Source organism: Octodon degus, unplaced genomic scaffold, assembly GCF_000260255.1.
Source record: "Octodon degus isolate 3935 unplaced genomic scaffold, OctDeg1.0 scaffold00118, whole genome shotgun sequence".
Classification (NCBI taxonomy): Eukaryota; Metazoa; Chordata; class Mammalia; order Rodentia; family Octodontidae; genus Octodon; species Octodon degus.
The window spans coordinates 2,632,404-2,655,494 of NW_004524694.1; the positions used below are offsets into that span (position 1 = coordinate 2,632,404).

The window sequence follows — 23,091 nt, forward strand, 5'->3', positions numbered from 1 at the left end:
CCCAGGGCTCCACGTGCGCCCCGCCCCCGGCGCCCGCCCCCGCCCCCGCCCCCGCCCCCGCCGACCCCGCGGGCCTGAAGAACCAGGGCAACGCGCAGTTCCGCGGCGGGCAGTTCGGGGAGGCGGCGCGCAGCTACTCTGCGGCGATCGAGCAGCTGGAGCCTGCAGGTAGGGGGCGCCGCGCGCGACCTGGGGGACACCCCCGGCCACTGCGGCTCAGCCGGCGCCCGCGACCTCTGCGGGACCGGTGGGAAAGGCCCGCAGTGTCACCGAGCCCGCAGTCATCTTGTAATTCTGCCAAAATATGATTTTGCTGATGGATTTTAACTGTATTTAATTACATGTGATTTTAGGAAGTGAAAGTGCGAGTGATCTAAGTATCTTATATTCAAATAGAGCCGCGTGTTACCTAAAAGAAGGAAACTGCAGTGGCTGCATTCAAGATTGTAACAGGTAAACCGCGCATTTTCGGTATTTGTCAAGATCCTGTTACTCTTTCAGTGTTCTATAGTCTTGTTTGTTTGATTTTTTTTTTCCGCATAAAAAGTCTAACTTCTTAAAATAGTGTTAAGCTATATTGATTGATTAGTATACAAAAATCATCTTTTGCCCTCACATACGAAGACAAGGAAAATTATGCACGATTTATTTCCACTGCCCCCGCCATAATTCACCGCGAACTGCTGGCTGGCCAAGCCTAGTACCTGGTGGCGGTCTTGTTGCGGCAGGAGGATTTCTCCTGATACTGTACGCTGCTCAAACTGTTTCCAGCAGGACGCTGAGGCTCAGAACTGTCACCTAGCCAGTTACGAACTTCTCTGCCGCCTCCCCCTTCTGCACCTACGTGGGCTGCTGGACCACTGTGCTCGCCTCCTTGTTGTTTCCTGGAAGTGGGCAATGCCCTTGCTTCATCTTTGCTTCTGAAATCCCTGCTCCCCGCCTCCTCAGTCACCTGCAGGTCTCTAACACCTGCACTGCCACCTGGTCATCCCTGATGGCTTTAAACTTGCGGTCAGGAACCACTTCTATCCCGGCTTTGGCCCTTTTAAAGCACCACAGGCACCATGGTACTCAATGAGTTACCACCAGGATGGATGAATATATTGACACAAACAAAACGTATTGTTTTCTTTTCCCATTAAGTAGGGAGCCTGCTTCAGAAGCCCTTTGGCAAGCAGTGGTAGTACTCCTGTGTCTTGAAAAAAAAGTGTCTAGTTCTGATTTGACTAACAGGCTTGGTTTACTCCTGTTAACTCATATGATTAGTAACTGTCACCCCTTTTCACTATCAGAAACCTTACTTTAAACAGTAAATTGTGTGGGCATTGTTTATAAGGTGCCAGGATCATTGTTTCTTTTGTTGGCATTATCAGTTTACTGATATGAGTGAAGTGTACTAGTCTTCATGCCTACAGTTTAGAAAGAAGTCCCTGAAGCAGTTGGATTTTTTTTTTACCAATTTTATACATTCACATTTAACAAATTATATTGTTTTAAATATAATTTATCCATCCTATCTCACAATAGCTCATTGTTTTATTTACAGGATTTTGAGGGCAAAATCCAGTCCTGTGGACTGGATTGAGTCAAACTGATAGTAATATAGGATGATAGAGGACCCCCAAATAATCCAAATAATATAGTGGAAATACAACTTCCAACCTGCTTTACTGCTAGATGTCAGATACACCAAGTTCACATTCTCTGAAATCAGAGAATGAATTCTAGGAGTGACAGAGGTTAAGAGTAGAAATATTTATTGTGGAAAAGAAAGATTCTGTCCAAGAGGGATAGAAGGGGGTCCTGAGTGGATGGTCCTGGGGACCCCTTTTCTCAAGAGTGTTTTATAGAGAAAAACCACAAGGTGACAGGTTCAAGTGGGACAAAACTATAATCAGCTAATAAGATTAGGAGTGTAGTTGCTTGGGTAAAGCTGATCCAATGGGAAATCACAAGGTAGGTGTGAGGTGGGACCAAACTATGGTCAACCAATAAGATTACAAGTATAGTCACTTAAGTAATATTGATTAAGTGGGGCTCTAATGGGGAAGCAAATCATGTAGCAAGTGGACCTCTCTGCTCTGGGAGCCCCGCTTGTGCACCCTACAGCTGGTTGCCTAGTAGATTTCTGATTTCTTGCTTGTCTTGGTTCATCTTGTTTTAATCCTACAAGCAGGGCATCCTTTGAACAGTGCTTATCCTCTGTTGCTGAAAAGGCTTACAACCTTCCCAAAGACACTGCCCTGGATACACATCTTTCCCTCCATGTTTAGTACTGCATGGTAGAATACCTAGGAGGGAATCTGGAACCATTTTCTGTAAGACTGCCACAGATACATGAAGTTCTGGCCAGGCTTTCTGGCTGTGTCTGCATGCAGACTGGAGCAGTGCTTTCTAGCCAAGGAATCCGGCCCTGCTGGTCAGTGCTTATCTCCTTAGAGGCTGACCTATTTAGATGTTTTCTTTGATAACCTGTGTGTGAGTCCCGGCAGGACGGGCGTGGACATGGTGCCCAGCAGGGGGTGGTTTACGCCAAAGCTGTGATTCTCCGACTTATTTCAATGCCAGGGAAGCCATAATGCGCCTTGGCAAGCAAGCTGAAATGCGGATGCATTTAAATCTCTATAAAATAGGAATCATTTATCAGCAGGCAGTATGACTATCATTTTACCCTCAAAAGACTGTACATGTTTTAGGAAGTTTCTTCGTGAGCTTTTCAATTAATTATCTTTGCTCTTTGAAGAGTTCTGTGAGGTCTTTTTATTAGACAGGTAGTACCCTACCTGAGACATTGAAAAAGGAAAACATTTTTTAAAATTTATTTTTATTTTTTCTGTATTTTAGGGAAGGGTTACAGTGTGTTCAGTGTCTCACTACTAGATTGGATGCATAGTGATTCTCCTCTTTACAGCCTCCCAAGTGCTGGGAGTACAGGCCCGCACCACCACGTCCAGTCTCAATTGCCTTCTCAGTCTCCTCAATTGCCTTCTCAGTGCACCCTAGGGGCAGGGGCAGCATGGCAGGCCCGGGATCGAAGTCCCAGTCCCTGGGCCTGCTTGCAGGCACTTTAATCCGCTGAGCTATTTGGCTGACCCAGACAAAGAAAAACATTGAGAAAGGATTACATGGACAAAATTTAAAATAAGGGGAGGGGAAAAACAGCTTGGTGAAAGTGACTTTTTTATATACATTGGAAAAGCGTGCAATTTTAAATGTCTCCACACGGGAAGTCTCAGGGTTTCCCAGGACTCTCTGCTGGTTTTATCTTTGCTCAGGGTTTGTTTCTGTGTTTGGCCTCTGGGCAAAACAGGCGAAGATCTTATGCTGGCTAAGGAAAGTCTGAGAAGAATTGTCCTAGAAAGTTTTTATTTTCTCATAATTGTTTATTAGCTTAAAAATGGTTTCTCATTTTTCAGAGAACCTTTTTGGGTTATCTAAACCACTCAAGAATCTTTCAGTGGCTTTCTGTTGAAGATATTTTAAAAGACTAAATCAAATGAATGTTGTCTAGCAAGTCTCTGCTTTTGCTTATCTTTGCTACTTTCTGACAGATTTGAGATTAGGAGACTCCCTTGGTCTTAATTTTATTAACTTGAACGGATAGCTCTGACTTAAAAATTCTCTGTGCTTGGTATGTAAATGGGTTTTATTTCTCCCCCCTAGTGAAATTTCCATTTATAAGCTCATATTTATTTTCAAGATTGCAGTTAAAGGGGAAAAACACCTTGCTTTTATTATACTTTGCTCAATTTATCAATTTTCAATCCTAGGCTCTGCTTAGGAGCATCTTGATTGGCTGAATGGCACCTGGCACAATGAAGGTCTACACGCGTGTGAGGAGAGGGACACATTTAGTCTCCATTCCTGTAGTTAACCTTTGCTTGGCCCTAAACTACGCTAGTGGTACAGGTGACCGGTCTGCATTCTCAAGGACCTGTTGTCTAGTGCTTCAGTATTTATACTTGAATTTATTCACTGATTACAAGAGTAAGACAAACTTATTATAAAATACAAAGCAAAACAAAAAACAGCAGAGCACAAATATGATCATTAAAAATCACTCACATTCAAAGCATGTAGGCCAGGGCGATTTGGTCACTTTTTGAGAGAAATGAAGCCAATTAGGTACAGTGACAGTTCCAGAATAATTTCTATGGTACTAAGTCTAGAGGGGCTCCCCAAAGGGCAGCTGAGGGACTCTTTGCTGTGGAAAATTGTGAAAGGGTCCAAGTAGCAGGTGAGTCAGGTTTTTTTTTGGGCAGCATATGTGTGTGTGTGTGTGTGTGTGTGTGCACGTGCATGCATATGTGCATGTGTGTGTTGGGAAGTGTACAGCTCCAAGGGTTCTGTCTAGAGGGACTTTCTGAGTTGCTTATGAAAGCGTGTTGACTTAGGACTGGGAATGTGTCTAATGACACTCAGGACAGGCATTGTGCTTGCCTCCCTGAAGCTGATTCTCAAAGGAACCAACAGAAGGACGCAGTACTCCATGTGTCCATGCTCTCGTCTGTGTAGTGAACACACTAATGTTTACCTCAGAGGTTAACCAGGAATTTGATTGCCGCTCTGGGTTTGTTCAATTAGAAGAAAAAGTCTACAGGGCACCGTGGGTAGCATGTGCTGTACAAGTGCTTTCTCCTTGCCAAGTCGCTGGAGGCAAAAGTAGGCAGCAGATTTTGAAGGGTATTGGAAGAGAAAGTTAAAGCAGCCCTCACTCTTGCTTTCCCCAAGGCAAGTCAAACATTTGATCCATGAACTGCTGATAGCACAGAGTTGACAAAAAGAGCGCATTTGCTGTCTCTAATGTAGACCATCTGGTGGAGGTTGTATCAAGCGCAGGTTCTTTGTACAATCTCAGCATGGAGTCCTTCATCGCTTCACATGATTTTGTTAAAACCAAGTGTTCATCATTTTCATTCATAGGTACAGTCTATGTTTGATTTCAGAATATAATAAAGTACATTAAGTTCCAGAGAGGCGTTAAGCAGTTACTGTGAATACAACCAAAGAATGCAACCATGAAATACATCTTTAGTGACGTTGGAAACATTTCCTGTACTAGAAAATGTATCATAAAAATTCATGATTTACAAGAAATTATAGTATGTGTAGTTCCTTGATTTTATCATGTCTATTTCAGATACCTTTTCACAGCAAGAAAATCTTAAGAAACCATAGGAAGTGTGCGAGTTGATTCTCAACATATAATGCAAGTTTTTGTGGTTCTGTACTAAGCTGCCTTATTAAACACATAGATGGCTGAGAATTTCCTGTTTAATCTGTCAGTAATACAAATCTATTGAATCTGCACTGGGTGCCTGAGGCCGTGTCAGGCTCTTTGAGGGCACAAAGGAGGCTGATACCTGCTGCCAGGGAGGAGTAATTGCAGAGAACTTTGGTCCTGGGTTCAAAGAAAATAACCAGGAATTTGATTGCCACTCTAGGTTTGCCTTTCTGGTGTTTTGCCAGGTTCCCAAAATGAAATAACAGGTTATGTACATATTCAAAAGCCCATGATTATGGTATACATTCAGTTAAGTATAATTCATTTTCAGAGTAAATCATATATAGTGTTTTTGTCTTCTTCAGAGCCCTGGAACTCCATCCGTTCTCCATGAAACCTCTTCTACGGCGAGCCATGGCCTATGAGACACTAGAGCAGTACGGCAAGGCTTACGTGGATTATAAGACGGTGTTGCAAATAGACTCTGGACTCCAGCTAGCAAATGACAGTATTAACAGGTAACCTAGTCTTGGACAGCTAGCTAAAGTCTTGCTGTTTTATAATGGAGGCATGTTCTTTCTCCCTCCCCTGCCTTCCAGAACAATGTCAGAGTGTAAACATGTTCTTGGTTATTTACTTTCCATGAATGATTGCCTTCTTCTACTCCATCAAGTCAGATGCTCTCTCAGTAGCTTAATTTCTAACTATCCCTTCAGGAATCTTGAGCTGGCCCCTAGCACCCTTATATTTGTTTCGTGGACCACTTATTACCATGTGGTAATAAATTTTTCTTTTTAATAACACAAGGAATAGCTCACATGGCTGCTTAAGTGCCCGTGCTATTATGAAGGTGTGTTTACTGGCTCATAAATCAGTACTACTATAGGACAAAGTCCAAGAATGCAGTGAGCACCCCACCTAGGACCTTCTCCCAGGGTGGCAGGTATCCACCGGCACCACCTCTGTGAGTGGAAACCAGTCTGTTGCTTTCCCCTGGGAGTGTGGAGGTGTTGATCACCCTACCAGATGTTATATGCCCTTGAAAATCGCTGCGGACTCAGAAGAGTATTAGATTTTAGAAGTGAAGTAGCAGAGCATTTGGGTCTCTTTTATAGCATGAACATGAAAAGAGAAGAATTCCAAGACCCCAGAGACAGGATAGCATTGGGGAGGCCCTGGGTTCCATGCCCAGCACCCTCCATGTGCCCAGAAAAATAATCTCTGACTTCATCAATTGCTTTCAGGTGGAATTGGAAAATTATGAGCTGTATGAGGTTTCTAGTTCCGTGCAATTCCCTGGCATCCAATTCGTCCAAATTAGCGCTTCTGGGCTGCACCCTGTGCTGGACTGTGCCCTTCTCCCCCCGAAAGAGGCAAAAGGAGAAACACGAGATGGCCTCTGTCAGTCAGCAAACTGCAATAGGGCAAGGAGGGGAAGTTATGCAAGACAGATTATTCCCAGGAGGGCCAATTTGCTAGGCAGTCAGGCTGGGATGTCGCAGGGCCACTCAGCTGCAGTGAGAGTGCTCCAGGTGGTCTAGGAAGGATGCAGGTAGAGAACAAAACTGTGGAAGATACAAATGCATGTTTTGCATTTATTCACTTTCTAAATCGGGCCCTGCCTTCCCTGGTGGCCCTGGCGCTCTCTGGAGATGACCACTGAAAAGGGCTGGGTATGGGGCCTGCCTTTGGTTGTCCTTGAAACTTGTTTGTCTGGTCAGATAAGGAAAAAGGGATATATGTGTATCTCCATGGTGGCGCATCCTTAATCCTGAAAATCTGAAATCTGAAGTGTTCCAAAATCTGAAACATTTAGAGTACCTACTTGGGGTCGGCCAAATAGCTCAGTGGACTGAAGTGGCTGCAAGCAGGCGCAGGGGCTGGAAGTTCAATCCCTGAGCCTGCCATGCTGGCTTCGCCCCTGCCCCCAGGGGGTGCTGAGGCCATTGAGACTGTGGTGGCATGAGCCTATAATCCCAGCTCTTGGGAGGCTGTAAACAGGTGGTTCACTATGAGTCTGATCTAGTAGTGAGACCCTGAATACCCTGTAAACCCTTCTCTAAAATAAAAAAATAAAAAAAGAAAGAATACCTACTTGAAACCACAAATAGAAGAGTTTATATCTGAGCTCATGGGATAGGTCATAGGCAAAATGCAGGTATACAGAGGCAGGTGTGGTAGCACACACCTGTAATCCCAGAGCTGTGGGAAGCTGGGGCAGGGGGATTCTAAATTGAAGTGCAGCCTGGGAAATTTATCAACTTTCTGAGACCTTGTCTCAAAATAAAAAAAATAAGGACTGGGGATGTGGCTCAGTGCAAAAGCTCTAGGTTTGATCCCCTAGTACTGAAAAAAAAAATATAGTGCACTAAAAACAGTATACAAAATTACTGTGAGACAATGTGTACAAAGTACGTATGAAACTTAAATGAATTTATTTAGACTGTAGTCCTTGCCCCATGACATCACATTCCATCTATTGTATATGCCAGTATTTCAAAATTCTTTGGAAAAAAAAATCAAAACCCAAAGTACTTCTAGTCCCCAGCATTTTGAGTGAGAGAATCTCAGCTTGTATTGGATGTTCATGGCAGAGTGGAACAAGATGCACCCTCAGGCATCTGTAGCCTCCTTGCTCAGAAGCCACTCGGTCAGACATCAGTCCGATGCTAGCAGCCTCCACCCTGCCGGGCGTCTCCCTGTGTTCGAAGGCCCTGTCTTCACTGGCTCTGATTGGCACCATCTCATCCTTTAGGAGAGAACTTGTTTCCTACAGGAAATGCCTTCGCCTGACCCACCAGCAATCCCTGCCTCCCGGATGCATCTTAGGTTCCTGTTCTCAGTGCCCCAGGGTGCTGATCACGTTTCATGAGTCATCTGGATTGGGTGCCCATTTTCTATGGCTCTTTTGTTTCAAGTAGGTGCTTTAGACCACTGAGCCATCTCTCCAGCCCCGAAACAGCCTTTACATTCTTTTTTTATTTATTTATTTATTTTGGCGGAACCGGGGATTGAACTCAGATTCTTGCGTTTGCCAGTCAAGCGCTTATCCTACTGAGCCATCTCCCTGGCCCCCTCTTTTTGTGAAAGTGATTTCCTGCCACTGTACTAGCTCCTTAACAAGATATAGTTGGAAGAGCTGGCCAGATAGCTCAGTGTAGACTGTGTGTGGTGGCGTGTGCCTGTAATCCTAGCCTTTGGGAGGCTGAAAACAGGAGGATCACTATGAGTCCTATCTGTGTAGTGAGACCCTGTACTAAATACATTTTAAAAAATATTTTTAAAAAGATATAGTTGGAGAAAAGAGAAGCTACTCAGTCAGAAGATCTTGCCCAACATCAAGTGGGAAAATTCCTGAGGTGTTTGATGGAGAGGCGGGGCCTGTATAGAGACCTTTCAGAGCCAGATGTGGTGGTGCAAGCCTGTGATTCCAGCAGTCCTGGAGGCTGAGGCAGGAGGATGGCAATTTCAAGCTCAGGTTGGGCAATTTAGTGAGACTCTCTCTCTAAATAAACAAATAAATAGCTGGAGGTGTGGCTCAGGGGAAAGGCCCCACTTTTAATCTGCAGTACCTGGAAATCAAAAAGGACACTTGAAGCGCCAGTGTGAATGGTGTGTTTTAACTGCCTGAGCAGTTGAAGGCGGGCGTATGTGGGAGAGACTAGAATCACTTATTCTCGAGTGTCTGTATTGTGCTTTTACATAAAAACTTAAAACTTACGTGGCATAAAGTTAGCTGTCTCACAGCAGGCAGCGCAGTGGCACTTGGTGTTGTGCAACTTCCTCTTGCTGCCAGTTCCAGGGTGTTTCTTCACCCAAGAAGGAAACCGGCACCTCCCGAGCACTCACCGCCCCACCCCTGCCCGCTGCCCGCCTGCTTTCTGTCTTCTGCGGAGTTCTCTAGTTTGCTTGTTTCCCGAATCACATAGAAATCACAGGCTCCAGTGACTTGTGTCTGGCTTCTCACACTTAGCACAGTGCTCTCTGGGTGCTTTTTGGCCTCCCATTTCTTTTTTGATGGCCGAAGAGCAGCCTGTGCCTGTCACTTCTTGTTGACCACTTAGCAGCTGATGGCCACTTGGGTAGGTCCGAGCTAGCAGCTTCAGTGCTGCTCTCAATGTTCGTGGGTGTTTCTAATTTCAGTTCCATTCAGTATATACATGGGAGTGGAATTGCTGGGCTCTACGGTGATTTTGTGTTTAACTTTCTGACGTACTCAAGAAGGGTTTCTTTTATGCCAATTGACTTTTTTTTTTTTTTTTTTTTTGTATGTATTTAGTACAGAGTCTACAGGATCTCACTACGTAGATTGAACTCGTAGTGATCCTCCTGTTTTCAGCCTCCCAAGGCCTGGGGTTACAAGCTTGTGCAACCACGCTCAGTCTCAATTGCTGCTCCTCTCTAGGACAGGAGGGGGGCCCAAGCAGGCTGTTCTCCCGCCAATTGACTTTTAAGTCCCAGTCTTTTTTTTTTAATTGAATGATACTTGTTGATACATTATTTTATAAAAGACAAAGAGGCCCTGTCTGCTTTTGCCACTTAAAAAAATACAAAATATCCATGTTTAACATTACATTATTCCTTTTGTGAATCCTGCGTTCTTTTTGTGTTTCCATCTATTTCAGTTTAATGTGCAAAATGACATGTCAGCACCTGACTTTTTTTTTTTTTTTTTTTAATTTAAGCATCTGTGCCTATTTTCTTTCTGTCCTCCATTAACTGTATTCCTTTCTTCCTCTCTAGGAATCTTAATATGTTACATTTCCCTGCATAACTTATTTCCTCCCTGGCGACACATCATCTCTTTTCAGGTCCTTTTTCCTTCCTCTGTGCTGGTAATATAAGTTTTTGCATAAATTTTTTTCAAAAGCTTTCTTCTGCAGTTGTGGGTGGCTATACATTAATTTTCAATATTTTTTTTATAATGAAACGATGAAATTTAGTTATCACCAAAGACTGTGGTTGAAATTTCAGTTTAAGAAACTGAAGGGAGGTAGGAGTGTTATAATTGTCTATGTATAAGTATAAAAATGTTTCACAGAAAGTGTATGTGGAACTATAGAATTAAACTAGCTAGGAGGTATTCTGTCAATTGCCAATAAAACTTCTCAACCTTGGAATGTGCCTTTTAAAAAACCAGATTCATCCCCAAAGGCATAATCTGATTTTATTTTTAAACCTAAGTGTAATACTTTGAATGTTTACAATAATGAGAAAGTGGTAAAGATGTTAATTTGAATTTTATGACGGTCATTAGTAAATCTCATTAGCATAAAGCCTCTTCAAAAGGGACTGAAATAGTCAGTGTTTTCATCTTTATTCAGAGGAGAAGAAAGTAAGTGGCCAGTCTCACAAGGGCTGGCTTAGCCCCAGGCAGTGTTTTGTGGAGCCGCAGGGCTGGTGCTGCTGGTGGGCTCCAGCCCTAACCATGTGCAGTTTGCGAGAGGAATTTCTGAAGCACTCCGATTGTCCTCAAGGGGAGTATGTTACCCATTTAGTAATTGTGTTGAGTATTCTCATGGATATTTCTTTTAGACCTCCTAAATTTTAGTTTTATATTTCACTTTTTCAAAAATTAAAACTGTCATGTACATGTTAAAAAATTTAAACAAATGTAAAATGTCTTTTTTTTTTTTTTCTTTTGATTAGAAAATGGTTTGTCCAGGTACAGAGGTAGGTGCCTGTAATCCAGGCTGCTTGGGGGACTGAAGAAGGAGGATTTAAATTTCAAGGTTAGTCTGGACAACAGCAGAGCAGAGCCCAACTCAAGAAGAAAAAGGAAAGAAAATGGTCTAAAGTTACATCACCAGTTGGAACTTTTAAAAATCCTTTTGAAAACATCTTGGTTTATGTGGAGAGAAAATAGCTTAACATTGTATATGTTCTACAAGGAAGCCCGTGCAGGCATGGCATTTGTCTTACTATTTATCTGACCTTGACCTTCACTGATATAAAAGTGAATTGCATGATCAATAAAGGAAACTGCAGGGCTGGCCAAATAGCTTAGTGGGTTAAAGCACCTGCAAGCAGGTGCAGGGGTCAGGAGTTTGATCCCCGGGCCTGCTGTGCCAGCCCCAGCCCCAGCCCCACCCCTGGGATACACTGAGATAGCAATTAAGACTGGGTGTGGTGGCGCGTGCCTGTAATCCCAGCTCTTGGGAGGCTGTAAACAGGTGGATCACTACAAGTCTGATCTAGTAATGAGACCTTGAACTCCCTGTAGACCCTTCCCTAAAATACAAAAAAAATAAAAAATAAAGGAAACTCCTTTTCTCTTTTAGAATAACAAGAATCTTAATGGAGCTGGATGGACCAAATTGGCGGGAGAAATTGTCACCCATTCCTGTGGTGCCCACCTCACAGCCACTTCGAGCATGGTATCCTGAGCCACAGACCAACCCCAGCCAAGAAAGGGTCTCTAGCAGCCTCGCCTCAGCCAGCATCTCAGGTTTTCAGGGAGCTCGCACTCTCTCCTCCTGCAGGGTGTCTTGGTCCATGTATTTACTCCCACAGTAAAGCAGAAAGAGGGATCCTGAACTCTGGCATTGGAGTTTAAGGTCTTTTTTGTCTCTCTTCTTAACTCTGTGGCCTCAAGAAGTTGCTTCAAAGCTGGGCAGGGTGGTGGTACATGCCTGAAATCCCAGCACTCAAGAGGCTGAGGCAGGAGGATCATATCCAGTATTAAGGCCAGCCTGAACCACATAGTGAGAGGATGGATCCTCTTGCTGTCTCAGCAGGTGGTTCCCCTGAATAAAGGGAGGCATGCCTATACAATACTTGGTTCACATGTTGACTGTAAATAAATGTTAAGTTAGCAGTATTACTAAGAAGAAAAAGAATTAAGCGCTTGAGTAGACCATAGCCTTAAGAAATGCTGAAAGGGAAATATGAATGAACAGCAGGAAGTCTGGGGCATGAGGCAGATGACTGCTTCAGGCTTTGAGAGGTTAGTTTGACATTACTGAATAAATAATTGTTGAGGTGAACACTGAGGCTGTTTGTATCTGTGTTTCAAAGACCTAGTTGGCCATACCTACAGCTCAACACAAGGTCTAAAGGGGACATATTCTGTTGTCAAAGCACTATATGAGGCAGTGTATTGGGTTCCTGAAAATGCTTTGGGGTACTTCTGTCGTACTACCTACTTGGGAAGCTGAGGGAGGAGGACTGGAAGTTTAAGGTTAATCCAAGCAACTTAGTAGCAACCTGTCTGAAAAATAAAAAGGCCTGGAGATGTATCTCAGTGGTAGAGCACTTGCCTAGTGTATGCAGGGTCCTGGGTTCAATCCCCAGTACTGCCAAAAAATAAATAAATGAAAAAATGAAATCCTGTGGCTTTCGTGCTTTACATGAGCAGCCATATTTGAGACTACAGCGCGTGTTGTAGGGTCCCCTGTGTCCCGGAGTCCTTGGTTGGCCTGATTCTGTTCCTCTCTGAAGTAGTTCTGGCCTCTGTTTGTTTGTTTATTCTGGTTTCTGTTTAAATCTCCAGAATCCAAGGTATGTCAGTATGAATAACATGCTAGAATTATTTGCATTTTACTTTATAATTTGAAAATAATGATTTCATAATATATTTTTACTTTAGCCAGTTTGTCTTCTCAATCTGTTTGAAAGTTGTCCATTTAGACCAGCATGGTGTATGACCAAATTAGCTTATAGCTGTACTTAAAGATGTAGCGGTACTAACATGAGTATTTCCTCTCTTTCAAAAAATTTTGTTCCATAGATGAAGAAATATTTAAAGCCCTTAAGGAAGAAGGAAATCAATATGCAAAGGACAAAAACTATCAAGATGCTCTTAGTAAATACACTGAGTGCTTGAAGATTAACAGTAAGGAGTATGGCATCTATACAAATAGGCAAGTTCTTTGTAATGTTAGATATTTCTTTCTACTTTTTAAAGTACTAATTTTAAAGTAAGTTATTTCTTTAACTAATAAAATTGATAAAAGTTAATCATTTGCCCAGCTGTTTTGTCATGGTTGCAGCCATGTATGTGGCAAGCTGTCCCTAGTGAGTGCTTCTGACAGAGGTGGCCAGGGTACAAGTAGAGCCATGCGGTGTGGCAGGGCTGAGTCTAATGTCAGGTCCTGTGTGGGGGAGTAAGGCCCCTTTCTTCTGGAATGTTGAGTAAAGGGATCAGTATCTTCCATAGCATGTGGCAGGAGCAGGTGGATGGTTCTAGAACCCTGCTCAGGGGCCATCTTCCCCATATGTGGTCAGGATACCATGCTGCCTGGCCATTGTGTGCACCCCTGTCATCCTGGGGAGGCTGAAGCAGGAGGATTGCTGCATGTTTGAGGCCAGCCTGTGCTACATAATATGTTCAAGGCCAGCCTGATCTATATAGGAAAACCTGTCTCAAATTTTTTTTGTGTGTGTGTGTTTATGATTTTTTTTTAAGGCAGTAAGTAGAGTGTGGGATGACAGGAGGAATATATGAAAGTCTCTAGGGCCTGGGGAGATAGCTCAATAGAATAAGTGCTTGCCTGGCAAGCACAGGGTCCTGAGTTCAATCCCCGGTACCGAAAAAAAAAAAAGTCTCCAGGCATTTTCAAGCTATTTTCTAAATCCTTAACTTGGCTTTTCACTATGTTTTTGTACATTTTCATGTTTTCCTATGTTGGCAACTTGTTGCCCAAAACAGCCCTAAGCCGAACAGATGTTTACTGGCCTCTGCAGGATGGGCAGTGTTGGCCGCTTGTGTTCCTGACAGGACCCTTCCCCCATGGGTGCAGTGGCAGGGGCTCTTTCTTGTTTGTATTTCTATCCCCAGTGCTGTCACCTGATGTACTGCAAGCTAGTGACATAACAGGAGACAAATGTCAAGCTTCTGTTGAACAGCTGTGGTGTAGAGGCAGGCTTAGCCATTCTCTGGTTTTCACAAGCTGCCTAAATTTGCAGGTGTGCCGTCTTTACCTTTTCTAAGACTGTATTCCCTTGTGCTACACCAGAGCTCTGTGTTACTTGAAGCTGTGCCAGTTTGAAGAGGCCAAGCAGGACTGTGACCAGGCGCTTCAGCTGGATGGCGGGAACGTGAAAGCTCTCTACCGGCGAGCGCTGGCTCTCAAAGGGCTCCAGGTGAGTGCGCCTGTGTGTGGGTACTCTGAACACCTTACATGGTGTTCCTGAACTTAAATCTTGGGGTTATGGAATGGGATTAAGATTACGTGGGATATACTTTCAAATCTCAGACATTGCCACCAACATCTACCCAGTGACCCATCTTCCACTTGATGCTTTTCCCACCTGCCTCCCACCCCAGTCTTTGTGGGGGGACCCAGCTGGTGTTGCCAGTGGCTTTCAGTCATTTAGTAACAAACTCTTCCCTTAAAAGTGGACGTATCAAAAAAAAAAAAAAAAAAAGTGAACCTATCAGCTGGGGAGATAGGTCAGTGGTCTAAACGCCGGCCCTGAAACCTGGTGTGGTGGTGCATGCCTGTAATCCCAGTGCTGGGGAGGCCGAGACAGGAGGATCACTATGACTCTGATCTGCATAGTGAGACCCTGTATCAAAGATGGAGAGAAAGAAGTTGTTTTTTAAAGTGAAGCTATCATAACTAATTCCTTAGAACTAACTCCTGTCATAACTCCCTTTTTTTTTTTTTTTTTTTTTTTGAACTTTCTGCAAAGCTTTATTCCGGAGGGGCTCAGTCCTTGGCAGCTGCCTTCCTCATGGCGGCCAGCACATTGCTCAGCTCCTCACGCTTCCTCTTGGTGCGCATGTGCATCCCCGCCCTTTTCTTGATGAACTTGAGGGCGCGTTTGTCCTTGAAGACCTTGAGCGGCTCCATGGCGCGCTGCTGGTAGGGGGCGAAGCCGCACACCTTCCAGATCATGTCCTGCACGAACGTGGTGTGTTTGGTGAGGTGTCCGCGATGATGGCCTTGGTTTGCTCACTTTCTTAGTCACCTTGTGGCCTTTATTGAGGCCCATGGCCACGGGATAGCGGAGGGCCACGGCTGCTGTTCTTCAGTGGTTGCTGTGGCCAAAGTAGCATAACTCCTCAGAAAAACAGAATTATTACTATTTTTAAACTGGAAGGAATGTCAGAAACTATCCCCATTGTCAGGGGTGAAATGTGAGTCCTAGTCCAAGGTTCGTATAGTGACTAGGATTAAATCCCATATAATCTCACTCCCCTTCCATGACCTCAAAATTTAGGGTTAGGAAAACCATCTGAGGTTGGGAGGGAGCAGCCGTAGCATCGCAGGCCAAATGAGGCCATCTGAAGAGCTAATGGATTTGGATAAAGGATAGCTTTGCATGACTCACGAGTTTATATATAATATCTAAACTGTGGTATTGCCTACCTGTTTCTCTAAAGGTTAGAAGCTTTACTTAGTGAAGGACTGAAATTTTATACCTAAAATTAATTCTAGAAACTCTATTTTGATTCAGAAAGAGAAATCACAAATTTGAGTGATTCTGCCTTACCAGATTATGAGGCTGGTACCTTGTTTTTCAGTTTGACTTTAAATGGCTTATCTGTCCAGTACAGTTCGGTAGGTGCCAAGGGTGTTTCGTTTCAGGATCTTCAGAGGCCCCAGCAGCTTATGACAAGTATCAGAACCCACGCACACATCCCACTGTGCAGTGACAGAAAGGAGGAAAGTGGCACAGGGGCTGGGACTGCAGGCACCCCCTGCAGGTGGCTCCCAGCCAAACTTTCTGCTCCCTCAGATTTTTGATTTGTTTCTCGCCGGCTTCCGTAGTGTGTGTGCACGTGCAGTCCAGAGAACTATGTGCAGTGTTCTTCAGAGGTCTCTGCATATGCTGCTTTTATTTACAGCTTACCTGCCCTACTGAGTGCTGCAGAGGGTGGTGCCGTTAGTATAGAGATGAGGGAGACAGTGCTGTTCCTGCTGAAGGGAGCTGCTACAGGGAGAAAAATGCCAAAAAAATAAAACCTTGTGAAATAGTTACTACTTTTATAGAAGGAGCCCATCTGTGCATAGTAATTATTGTAGCCAACGAGTATAACATTGCTTTTAAAGGCCTGCTGAGGTCATTAGCGTCACTTAATGTCCTCTTTTCTGCCCAAGCCATGCTTTGTATATGCTCTGCTACTGCCCAAATTCCAGGGCTGCTTCCTCTCCTCCTCTTTGACAACTGCAGTCAAAGGTGCAGCCGCTCCCTTGCTGGCATCTCAAACCTTTGCTTTTAATTGCGTCATTCCCACTGACTCGCCTTTTTTCTTGTTTTCCCTGATAGGAGCAGCCTGTCCTTTGTGTCACAGTGTTCCCAGCTCTGTGCACAGGGACTGCTTGACCACTGAGGTGAAGGTGCCTCCCCTTGCCTAGGGCTGGCCCCACCCTTCCTGCTGCCTGGCTGCTCTGCTGAGCGCTAATCAAAGCGCATTTCCAATCACACCACTACTCTCCAGGCACTTTTCTGAGTGGGTGAAAATGACCCTGTCTAGTCCCACAGGTTGGACTTCATTTCCAAGGCTGTAGCTTACAGATCTTTATTTTCAGACCTCACCCTTGACCTCCATGCTGGCTTATCACCCCCTAACTGGAAAGCGCTGCTACGATAGTTCCAAGGCTTATTTCTCTATCATAGAGAGCCCTTCCAGTCCTTGTCATCACACAGCAAATTTATATTTGTAACCCCATGGAAAAGTTACTAGAGTCCGAGCGACCTAATTCCAATCTACCACTTCCAGTGCAACCCATGGCGAGAATGAAAACACTAGGCCATATTTGTAGTTATGGGGAGCCAACAGGTCCTGATTCCAGTTAAAATGATGGCTAACCAGAACAAAGGTCTTGACCCAGGGCCAGACCTGGGTGTTACCAGTTCATGAAGAAGGGATGGCTTGGGGATGGATGACTGTGAGAATGGCAGGAGGTAGGTGAGTGCTGTGAGCCGGGCTTACTAGGAGGCTGGAAATCACCTCTGCAGTACGCAGAGAAGGACCTGCAGAAAGAATAGTCTGCATACACAGTCCACATCGTACCTAATGTTTGGGGTGGGTGCTTCAGCTCTGATGCGTAATCTCTCCAGCCCCAGGAAGTCATAGCCCCCATCTTCAGGCTGCACAGCGTGGAGTATCGGCTCTGTATCCTGTCTCTTCCCAGTCTCACACAGGGCAGCCAAGGGGGTGGGGGAGGTGGCGGGCTAGGCGATGGGGCAGCCTGGTGGTGGTGGGGACACTTTCTGCTGTCTTCGCAGACCTCATCAGCACCTGGCTGGGCCAATTTGCATTGCTGAAAGCCGGTTGCACAGATCAGGAAAAGCCCCAGCCAGCTCTGTACACACCAGTACGTGGAAATAGGGTCAGGCTCAGCCAACATGGAGACGACTGCTCCTCCTTCAAGGATAGTCGCCCAGGTGGGCCTCCACAGCTGTGCCTCAGTTCCTTCATTTTAAAAATGAGAATATTGGAAGTGAATATTTCATAGGTTGTGAGAGTTAAGTAATACTTGTGAAATGCTTAGCACGCCCAGGGTTTGCTTCTGCAGCTTGCCTTCTTGCCTCACTCCCTTGCCCTTTGTGAAAGATTCCCTGCCTAGGACACTCAGGTGTCCCCTGAGCAATGTCAGTTGTTTTTCTTTATGGTAGGTTCCGGTTATGCTATTGTAACACAGAGGTCTGAGGAGATTTGTTAACAGTACACAATGTACTATTGTTTGTAAACAGTTTACCTTTTAAAAAAATAAATTAGAAGCTGCGCATAGTGGTGCATGTCTATGATCCTAGCATTTGGGAGGCTGAGGCAGGAGGATCACTGGGAGTTGGAGACCAGCCTGGACTACACATGAGTTCAAGTCCAGTTTAAACAAGATAGGGAGACTCTGTTTCAAAAACAAAAAAAAAATGAAACAGTGAAACCACCTCCTCTCCCCATGGGGCAGATTTAAAATTATCCCTGTAAACACATGGCTCTTGGTGTGGCATGTGACTGAGGCGGGGGCAGGGATGCGCCACTCCATCCAGTCTCTTAGGAATGTCACCTAACCAGTAGCTCAGCTTCTGTGTTCAGCCTCCAGTGCATCCTGTTACTGATGTGTCATCACTGCTTAAAGAGGTCACAGCTGGGCGTGGTGGCAAGGGCCAGAGAACTGTAAATTCAACCCAGTCTCCAAAGGGGTGGGGAGCCCAAAGTGGGGAATGACTCAGCATTTCTGGGGTTCAGGACTCTGTTCTGCCCCCCCCAATAAAACCAAGTTACATGATATTGTAGTTCTTTGCCTCCTCATAATTTAGAGTAACCAAAAAAAAAAAAGAAATGTATATATATATAGTTTGTAGTTGTGCAACGTGGCCCATCCCTGTAGGGTGGGCTGGTGGTGTCCTGTCTTTTCTGCCAGATCTGGGGGCCCTCTTAATACCTGGAGATTCTTTGTCTCCAACCTCTTTGGTGTGTTTTCTGATGCAGGGGACTATATTTTATTTATTTTTTATTTTTTTATTTTGGGTTTTTTTAATTTTTGTTTTCCAGTACAGAGGATTTTTTTCCATAATTTTATTGAGAAACAAATAACAATGAGACAGTTTCAATTCAAATTGGTAGGATAGTTCCAATAATTAACACATTGCATACTCTCTTCCTAGTGGTTATTTGCTGTACAAGATGCAGACATGATATCCTGTTTACAAACACTATTACAACAAATCCCTCTATTCATTAAGAAAATGTAACTATATATCTATCCTAACCATTTTGAATACAGATAGAAAATGGACATTCATCTGTATCCCCTTTTTTGTTTAGTTCTGTCATTTGAATATTATAGGTGTGTTAACTCAGCAAAATATTCTAAAAAAGTCCAGCAGTCTATAATACTATTAGGTCTTCCACTTCACTGGCAGTGTCAGAAATTGTTGACCTGAGCTCCCTACAGCTGAACATAACACCATGGCTTTACTTCTTATACTTCGCTTTTATACTCTTCTGCTGGTTGGGCAGGGGGCTTTGAAGGGCTACAGCAGCCTGCTGTGAACAGTAAAGCAATGCTGAAGGGTTTTGAGGCACCAGACTACTATAATAACGACAATTTGTGTGGCCCTGATGGGCATCCCATGCACACACCACCAGTGGCGCAAGCCTCCTGGCAGCGGGGCATGAATTACGGGCCCATCATAGATGCGGTAACTCATTCTCCGTATGCATCCATTCATTGTTTGGTACGGCCTCGTGAAAATTAGAATTGAGTATTTTTATTTTAAAAACAGAAAAACTGAAGCCCAGAAAAGTTCGGTAGGATCCTGTGTACTTTTCACTGTTAGCCGGGCACGAAGAGCCTGCTCAGGGTTTTAGTTATTCATGCAGCAGCAGAAGGCCACTGTGGGATAAGGGCAGGGACAATGGTGATGCAGAGGGGAACCTGAATTAGAATTCTAAGTCCGGGTTCTGCCTTCCTTCCTTTAGGCAGACGTTGGCCGTGTCATGGGCGTCATGGGTGTCTGCTGTCTGTGGTGCACTCACCCACGGGGCCCTGTGAGAGTGGTGCTAACCGGGGCGCCCTGCACACACCCCACTCAGGCTGATCGTGGGAGGTGCCACCTTGCGTGAAAATGATTTTCTCTGCCTTTTCAGAATTATCAGGAAAGCTTAGCTGACCTCAATAAAGTTCTCCTACTAAACCCAAATATTGCTGAGGCCAAGATGGAACTGGAAGAGGTGACCAGATTCCTGAAAGATAATACAGCACCATCCAATAAAGGAAAAGAAAGACGGAAAATTGAAATTCAAGAGGTATTTGTGTTTTATTATCTTTGAAAGGCCCCTTGGAAATCTTACGGGGATTTTAAGGCAATATTCCTGTGAATTCTGCAAAAAAATCTGTTTCTTATTTTTGTGATGACCATTGAGAAATTTAGCTAATTATAATGACAAACCTTGTCTTTTGCAGTGGGTACTTCTCAGCGTGGGCCTGCATTCGGTCCTGGGCTCAGTACCTACAGGACGACTATAATAACCATGATCTGTATAGCCCTGACAGGCGTTTGCATTACTTAAGTTCACCCTGTTTTGCCCACTCCGCCCGGCCTGCTGCAGTGTGTGGTGCTCTGGGACCCTTGCCCATCAAACTTCGCTGCAGGGTTGCACTGGAGAACCCTGACATGACTGTTTCATCCACAGCCCACGAGTTTTCAGACTGAATTTTCTTTTAGCACTGTGAACCCAGATCAGGTTCTCAGAGGATCTGGACCTCCCCAGGATCAAACCTGCTGCCTCTATTACTTTCCTACCACTGAGACACAACTCTAAGGAGAAAAGGTTTATTTTGGTTCACAGTTTGTAGAGGCTCAGTCCATATTCTGCTGGCTCTGAGGAAGGGTGGCATGGCAGGGAGCTTGGCAGAGAAGAGCTCATGGCATGGCATTCAGGGAGCAGAGAGATGGTGAAGGGAAGAGATAAACCCTCTGGGATATGCCCCCAGGAGCCCACCTCCTCTGGCCAGGGTTCACCTCCCATCATCACATTTGCTATAAACTCATCCAGGACCCAGTCTCCTCCAAAGCCCCAAGGGTGAGTGCACGACACTTTGGGGTACATCTAGACATAAACCATAACACCTGCCTTTGCGATTTTTCTAAAAGTTTATTTGGTACATAGGGTCTCACTGCGCAGCTTGGACTTGTAGTGATCCTGTTTTCAGCCTCCCCAATGCTGGGATTACAGGCATGCACCACCATGCCTGGACTGTTGCTGGCTCCCAGAAGAAGGGCTGGCAGAGCAGGCGGTACAGGGGATCAAACTCAGGTCCCTGTGCTTGCCTAAGCAGTGCCTTTATGATTTCTGATGGCCCAGATGTTTACCTTTACCATTAATGAACATCAGGCCATGGATTCCTAATCAGTCATGACTGTCATGCATATTATCCTGTTGATGGTCTTTTATTTTTACTAAGAGGCAATTATTAGGCAAAAGCTTTTTTACCTTTAATGAAGGAAGAAAAAGATGTTTTAAGAGAACTGAAAAAATAGAAGCTCACTTCTTTGTTAACCTGTAAGGAACAGTGAATGCTTACATCTAAAATGAAAGAGAAAGTTACCATAGGTCCTCCTTTATGAATTTTGTTTATGGAAAGTTGTAAAATAAAATTTTGCTAAATTTTCAATATAACATAGCATTGTAAAAACTTTACAGCAGAATACTTTCATGAACTGGATTCTTAAAACCTAAAGCTTTTCCTAAAGAAACTGTAGATTTTATAATTTGTTACAAATTAGATTTTTCACTTAGAACTTGATTAAAGTACAGTCAACTTGTTCTCAGTTCCCATTTTGACACACGTAACTTAAGATATTGTGGTGACTGTCGAGTGGTGTCACAGTATTGCACTTTCCCCTGTGAAGGTGAATGAAGGCAATGAAGAGGACAGGACAAAGAAAGAAAACCCAGAGGTGGCTTCCACAGCCCGCCTGGCTTCCGAGCAGAGGGGTGGGTGCACCGGGCCCCCAGAACGCTCTGAGCCTCTTCGTGTCTCCAAGCCCAGCAACGCCTACGAGTTTGGCCAGGTTATAAATGCTGTCAGTACCAGGAAAGATGAAGAAGCCTGCGCACACCTTTTAGCCATCACTGCACCAAAGGCCTTGCCAGTGCTGTTGAGTAACAAACTCGAAGGGGATATATTCCTTCTCCTAGTTCAGTCTCTGAAAAATCGTCTTCTTGCTAAAGATCCTGCCTTGGTATATCAGCATCTTTTGTATCTAAGCAAAGCAGATAGGTTTAAGGTAAGTGGCAAAGTATTTTATTGATACAGGTTTTCAGGGTCTCTAAAACTTTAAAAGTGTTATTTATGCCAATATAACTTTTTCTTCCTTTCAGATGATGTTGACACTCATTAGCAAGCGCCAAAAGGAGCAAATCGAACAGCTACTGGACGATCTTTCAGACACACCAAACAACCATTTTTCTTTAGCAGATGTACAAGCCCTGAAGAGACAGTATGAGCTGTAACTCAGTTACTGACGATCCTTCCATGCATGTCCACAGTCCAGCAGTGCTCATTAAATGGTACCATAATAGTCGCATGGATTAAACCGGGAGTACAGGAGCCCGCCCCTTGGCCTATCAGACATTCGACTTATTTTTATATATAAAACATGTATATTCTATAATCTGCTTTTTATTAGTTGTAAATATTTTCTTATATACCAGAACCATATCTTTATATTTCATAAGTATATTTGGGACATGTTAAAAATACATTTTAATTTATAGCACACATTTTCTTTGATAACTTGCCTGTTAAATATTTCACTTAAACAGCATTTGTTTTAGACTGTGGAGTCCTCTTAAGCTTTGATGGGAATAAATTTAAAATTTTCTTTTAAAACTGAAAGTCATTAAGTGACTATTATGTCACTTTATATCCAAAGTGTCCCATTATATAATTCTAGTAGAGTTTAATCAGTTAAAACATGATGCGACTCTGAAGTCTACTATAATCTGATTAAGTTTAGCACCACAAGAGGAACTTATTTTTTCTAATAATGGACAATTGCTTAATGATTAAGAATAAAAATTGCCAAAAGTTTCTATCACTTTTTATATTTTAAAAAATGACTTTCTTATATATTGCTTATATAAACAAGATAACCACTACATAAAAGCAACTAACCCTGCATTTGTCTGAATTGTCACCTTCATGTTTTTTTCCATTTAAATGTGCCCTCTGCCTTTGTTTTCTGCTTTCATGACTATATTTATTGCTTTACTATAAAAAGGGAAATGAACTTATATTGCAAACTGTTTTGTTAACTGGGTAGAAAAAAGGTTATTTCTTGCAATAAATCTTTAAGATCCTAAATCAGTGTACAGTCACTTATTCCTGTAGTCTGTGGCCAATTCCTGTAATGAAAGATTAGCATCACTTTGTTTTCTTAGTCATTATCTTTTTTTTTTT

The 23,091-nt window shown here is 43.7% G+C and overlaps 1 protein-coding gene across 1 annotated transcript in view; it reads left to right on the forward strand.

Annotated features, from left to right (window-relative positions):
• The window catches only part of Spag1 (sperm associated antigen 1), an 83,010-nt gene extending 59,947 nt beyond the window's left edge, over positions 1–23,063 (forward strand). The window contains exons 13-21 of the mRNA XM_004640089.2: positions 6–168; positions 354–453; positions 5,590–5,742; positions 11,506–11,672; positions 12,954–13,086; positions 14,182–14,308; positions 19,773–19,931; positions 21,539–21,916; positions 22,011–23,063. Of these exons, the coding sequence (XP_004640146.1) occupies positions 6–168; positions 354–453; positions 5,590–5,742; positions 11,506–11,672; positions 12,954–13,086; positions 14,182–14,308; positions 19,773–19,931; positions 21,539–21,916; positions 22,011–22,142 (1,512 nt within the window). The 3' untranslated portion in view covers positions 22,143–23,063. The remainder of the gene's footprint in view (positions 1–5; positions 169–353; positions 454–5,589; positions 5,743–11,505; positions 11,673–12,953; positions 13,087–14,181; positions 14,309–19,772; positions 19,932–21,538; positions 21,917–22,010) is intronic.
• Positions 23,064–23,091: the final 28 nt, after the last annotated feature.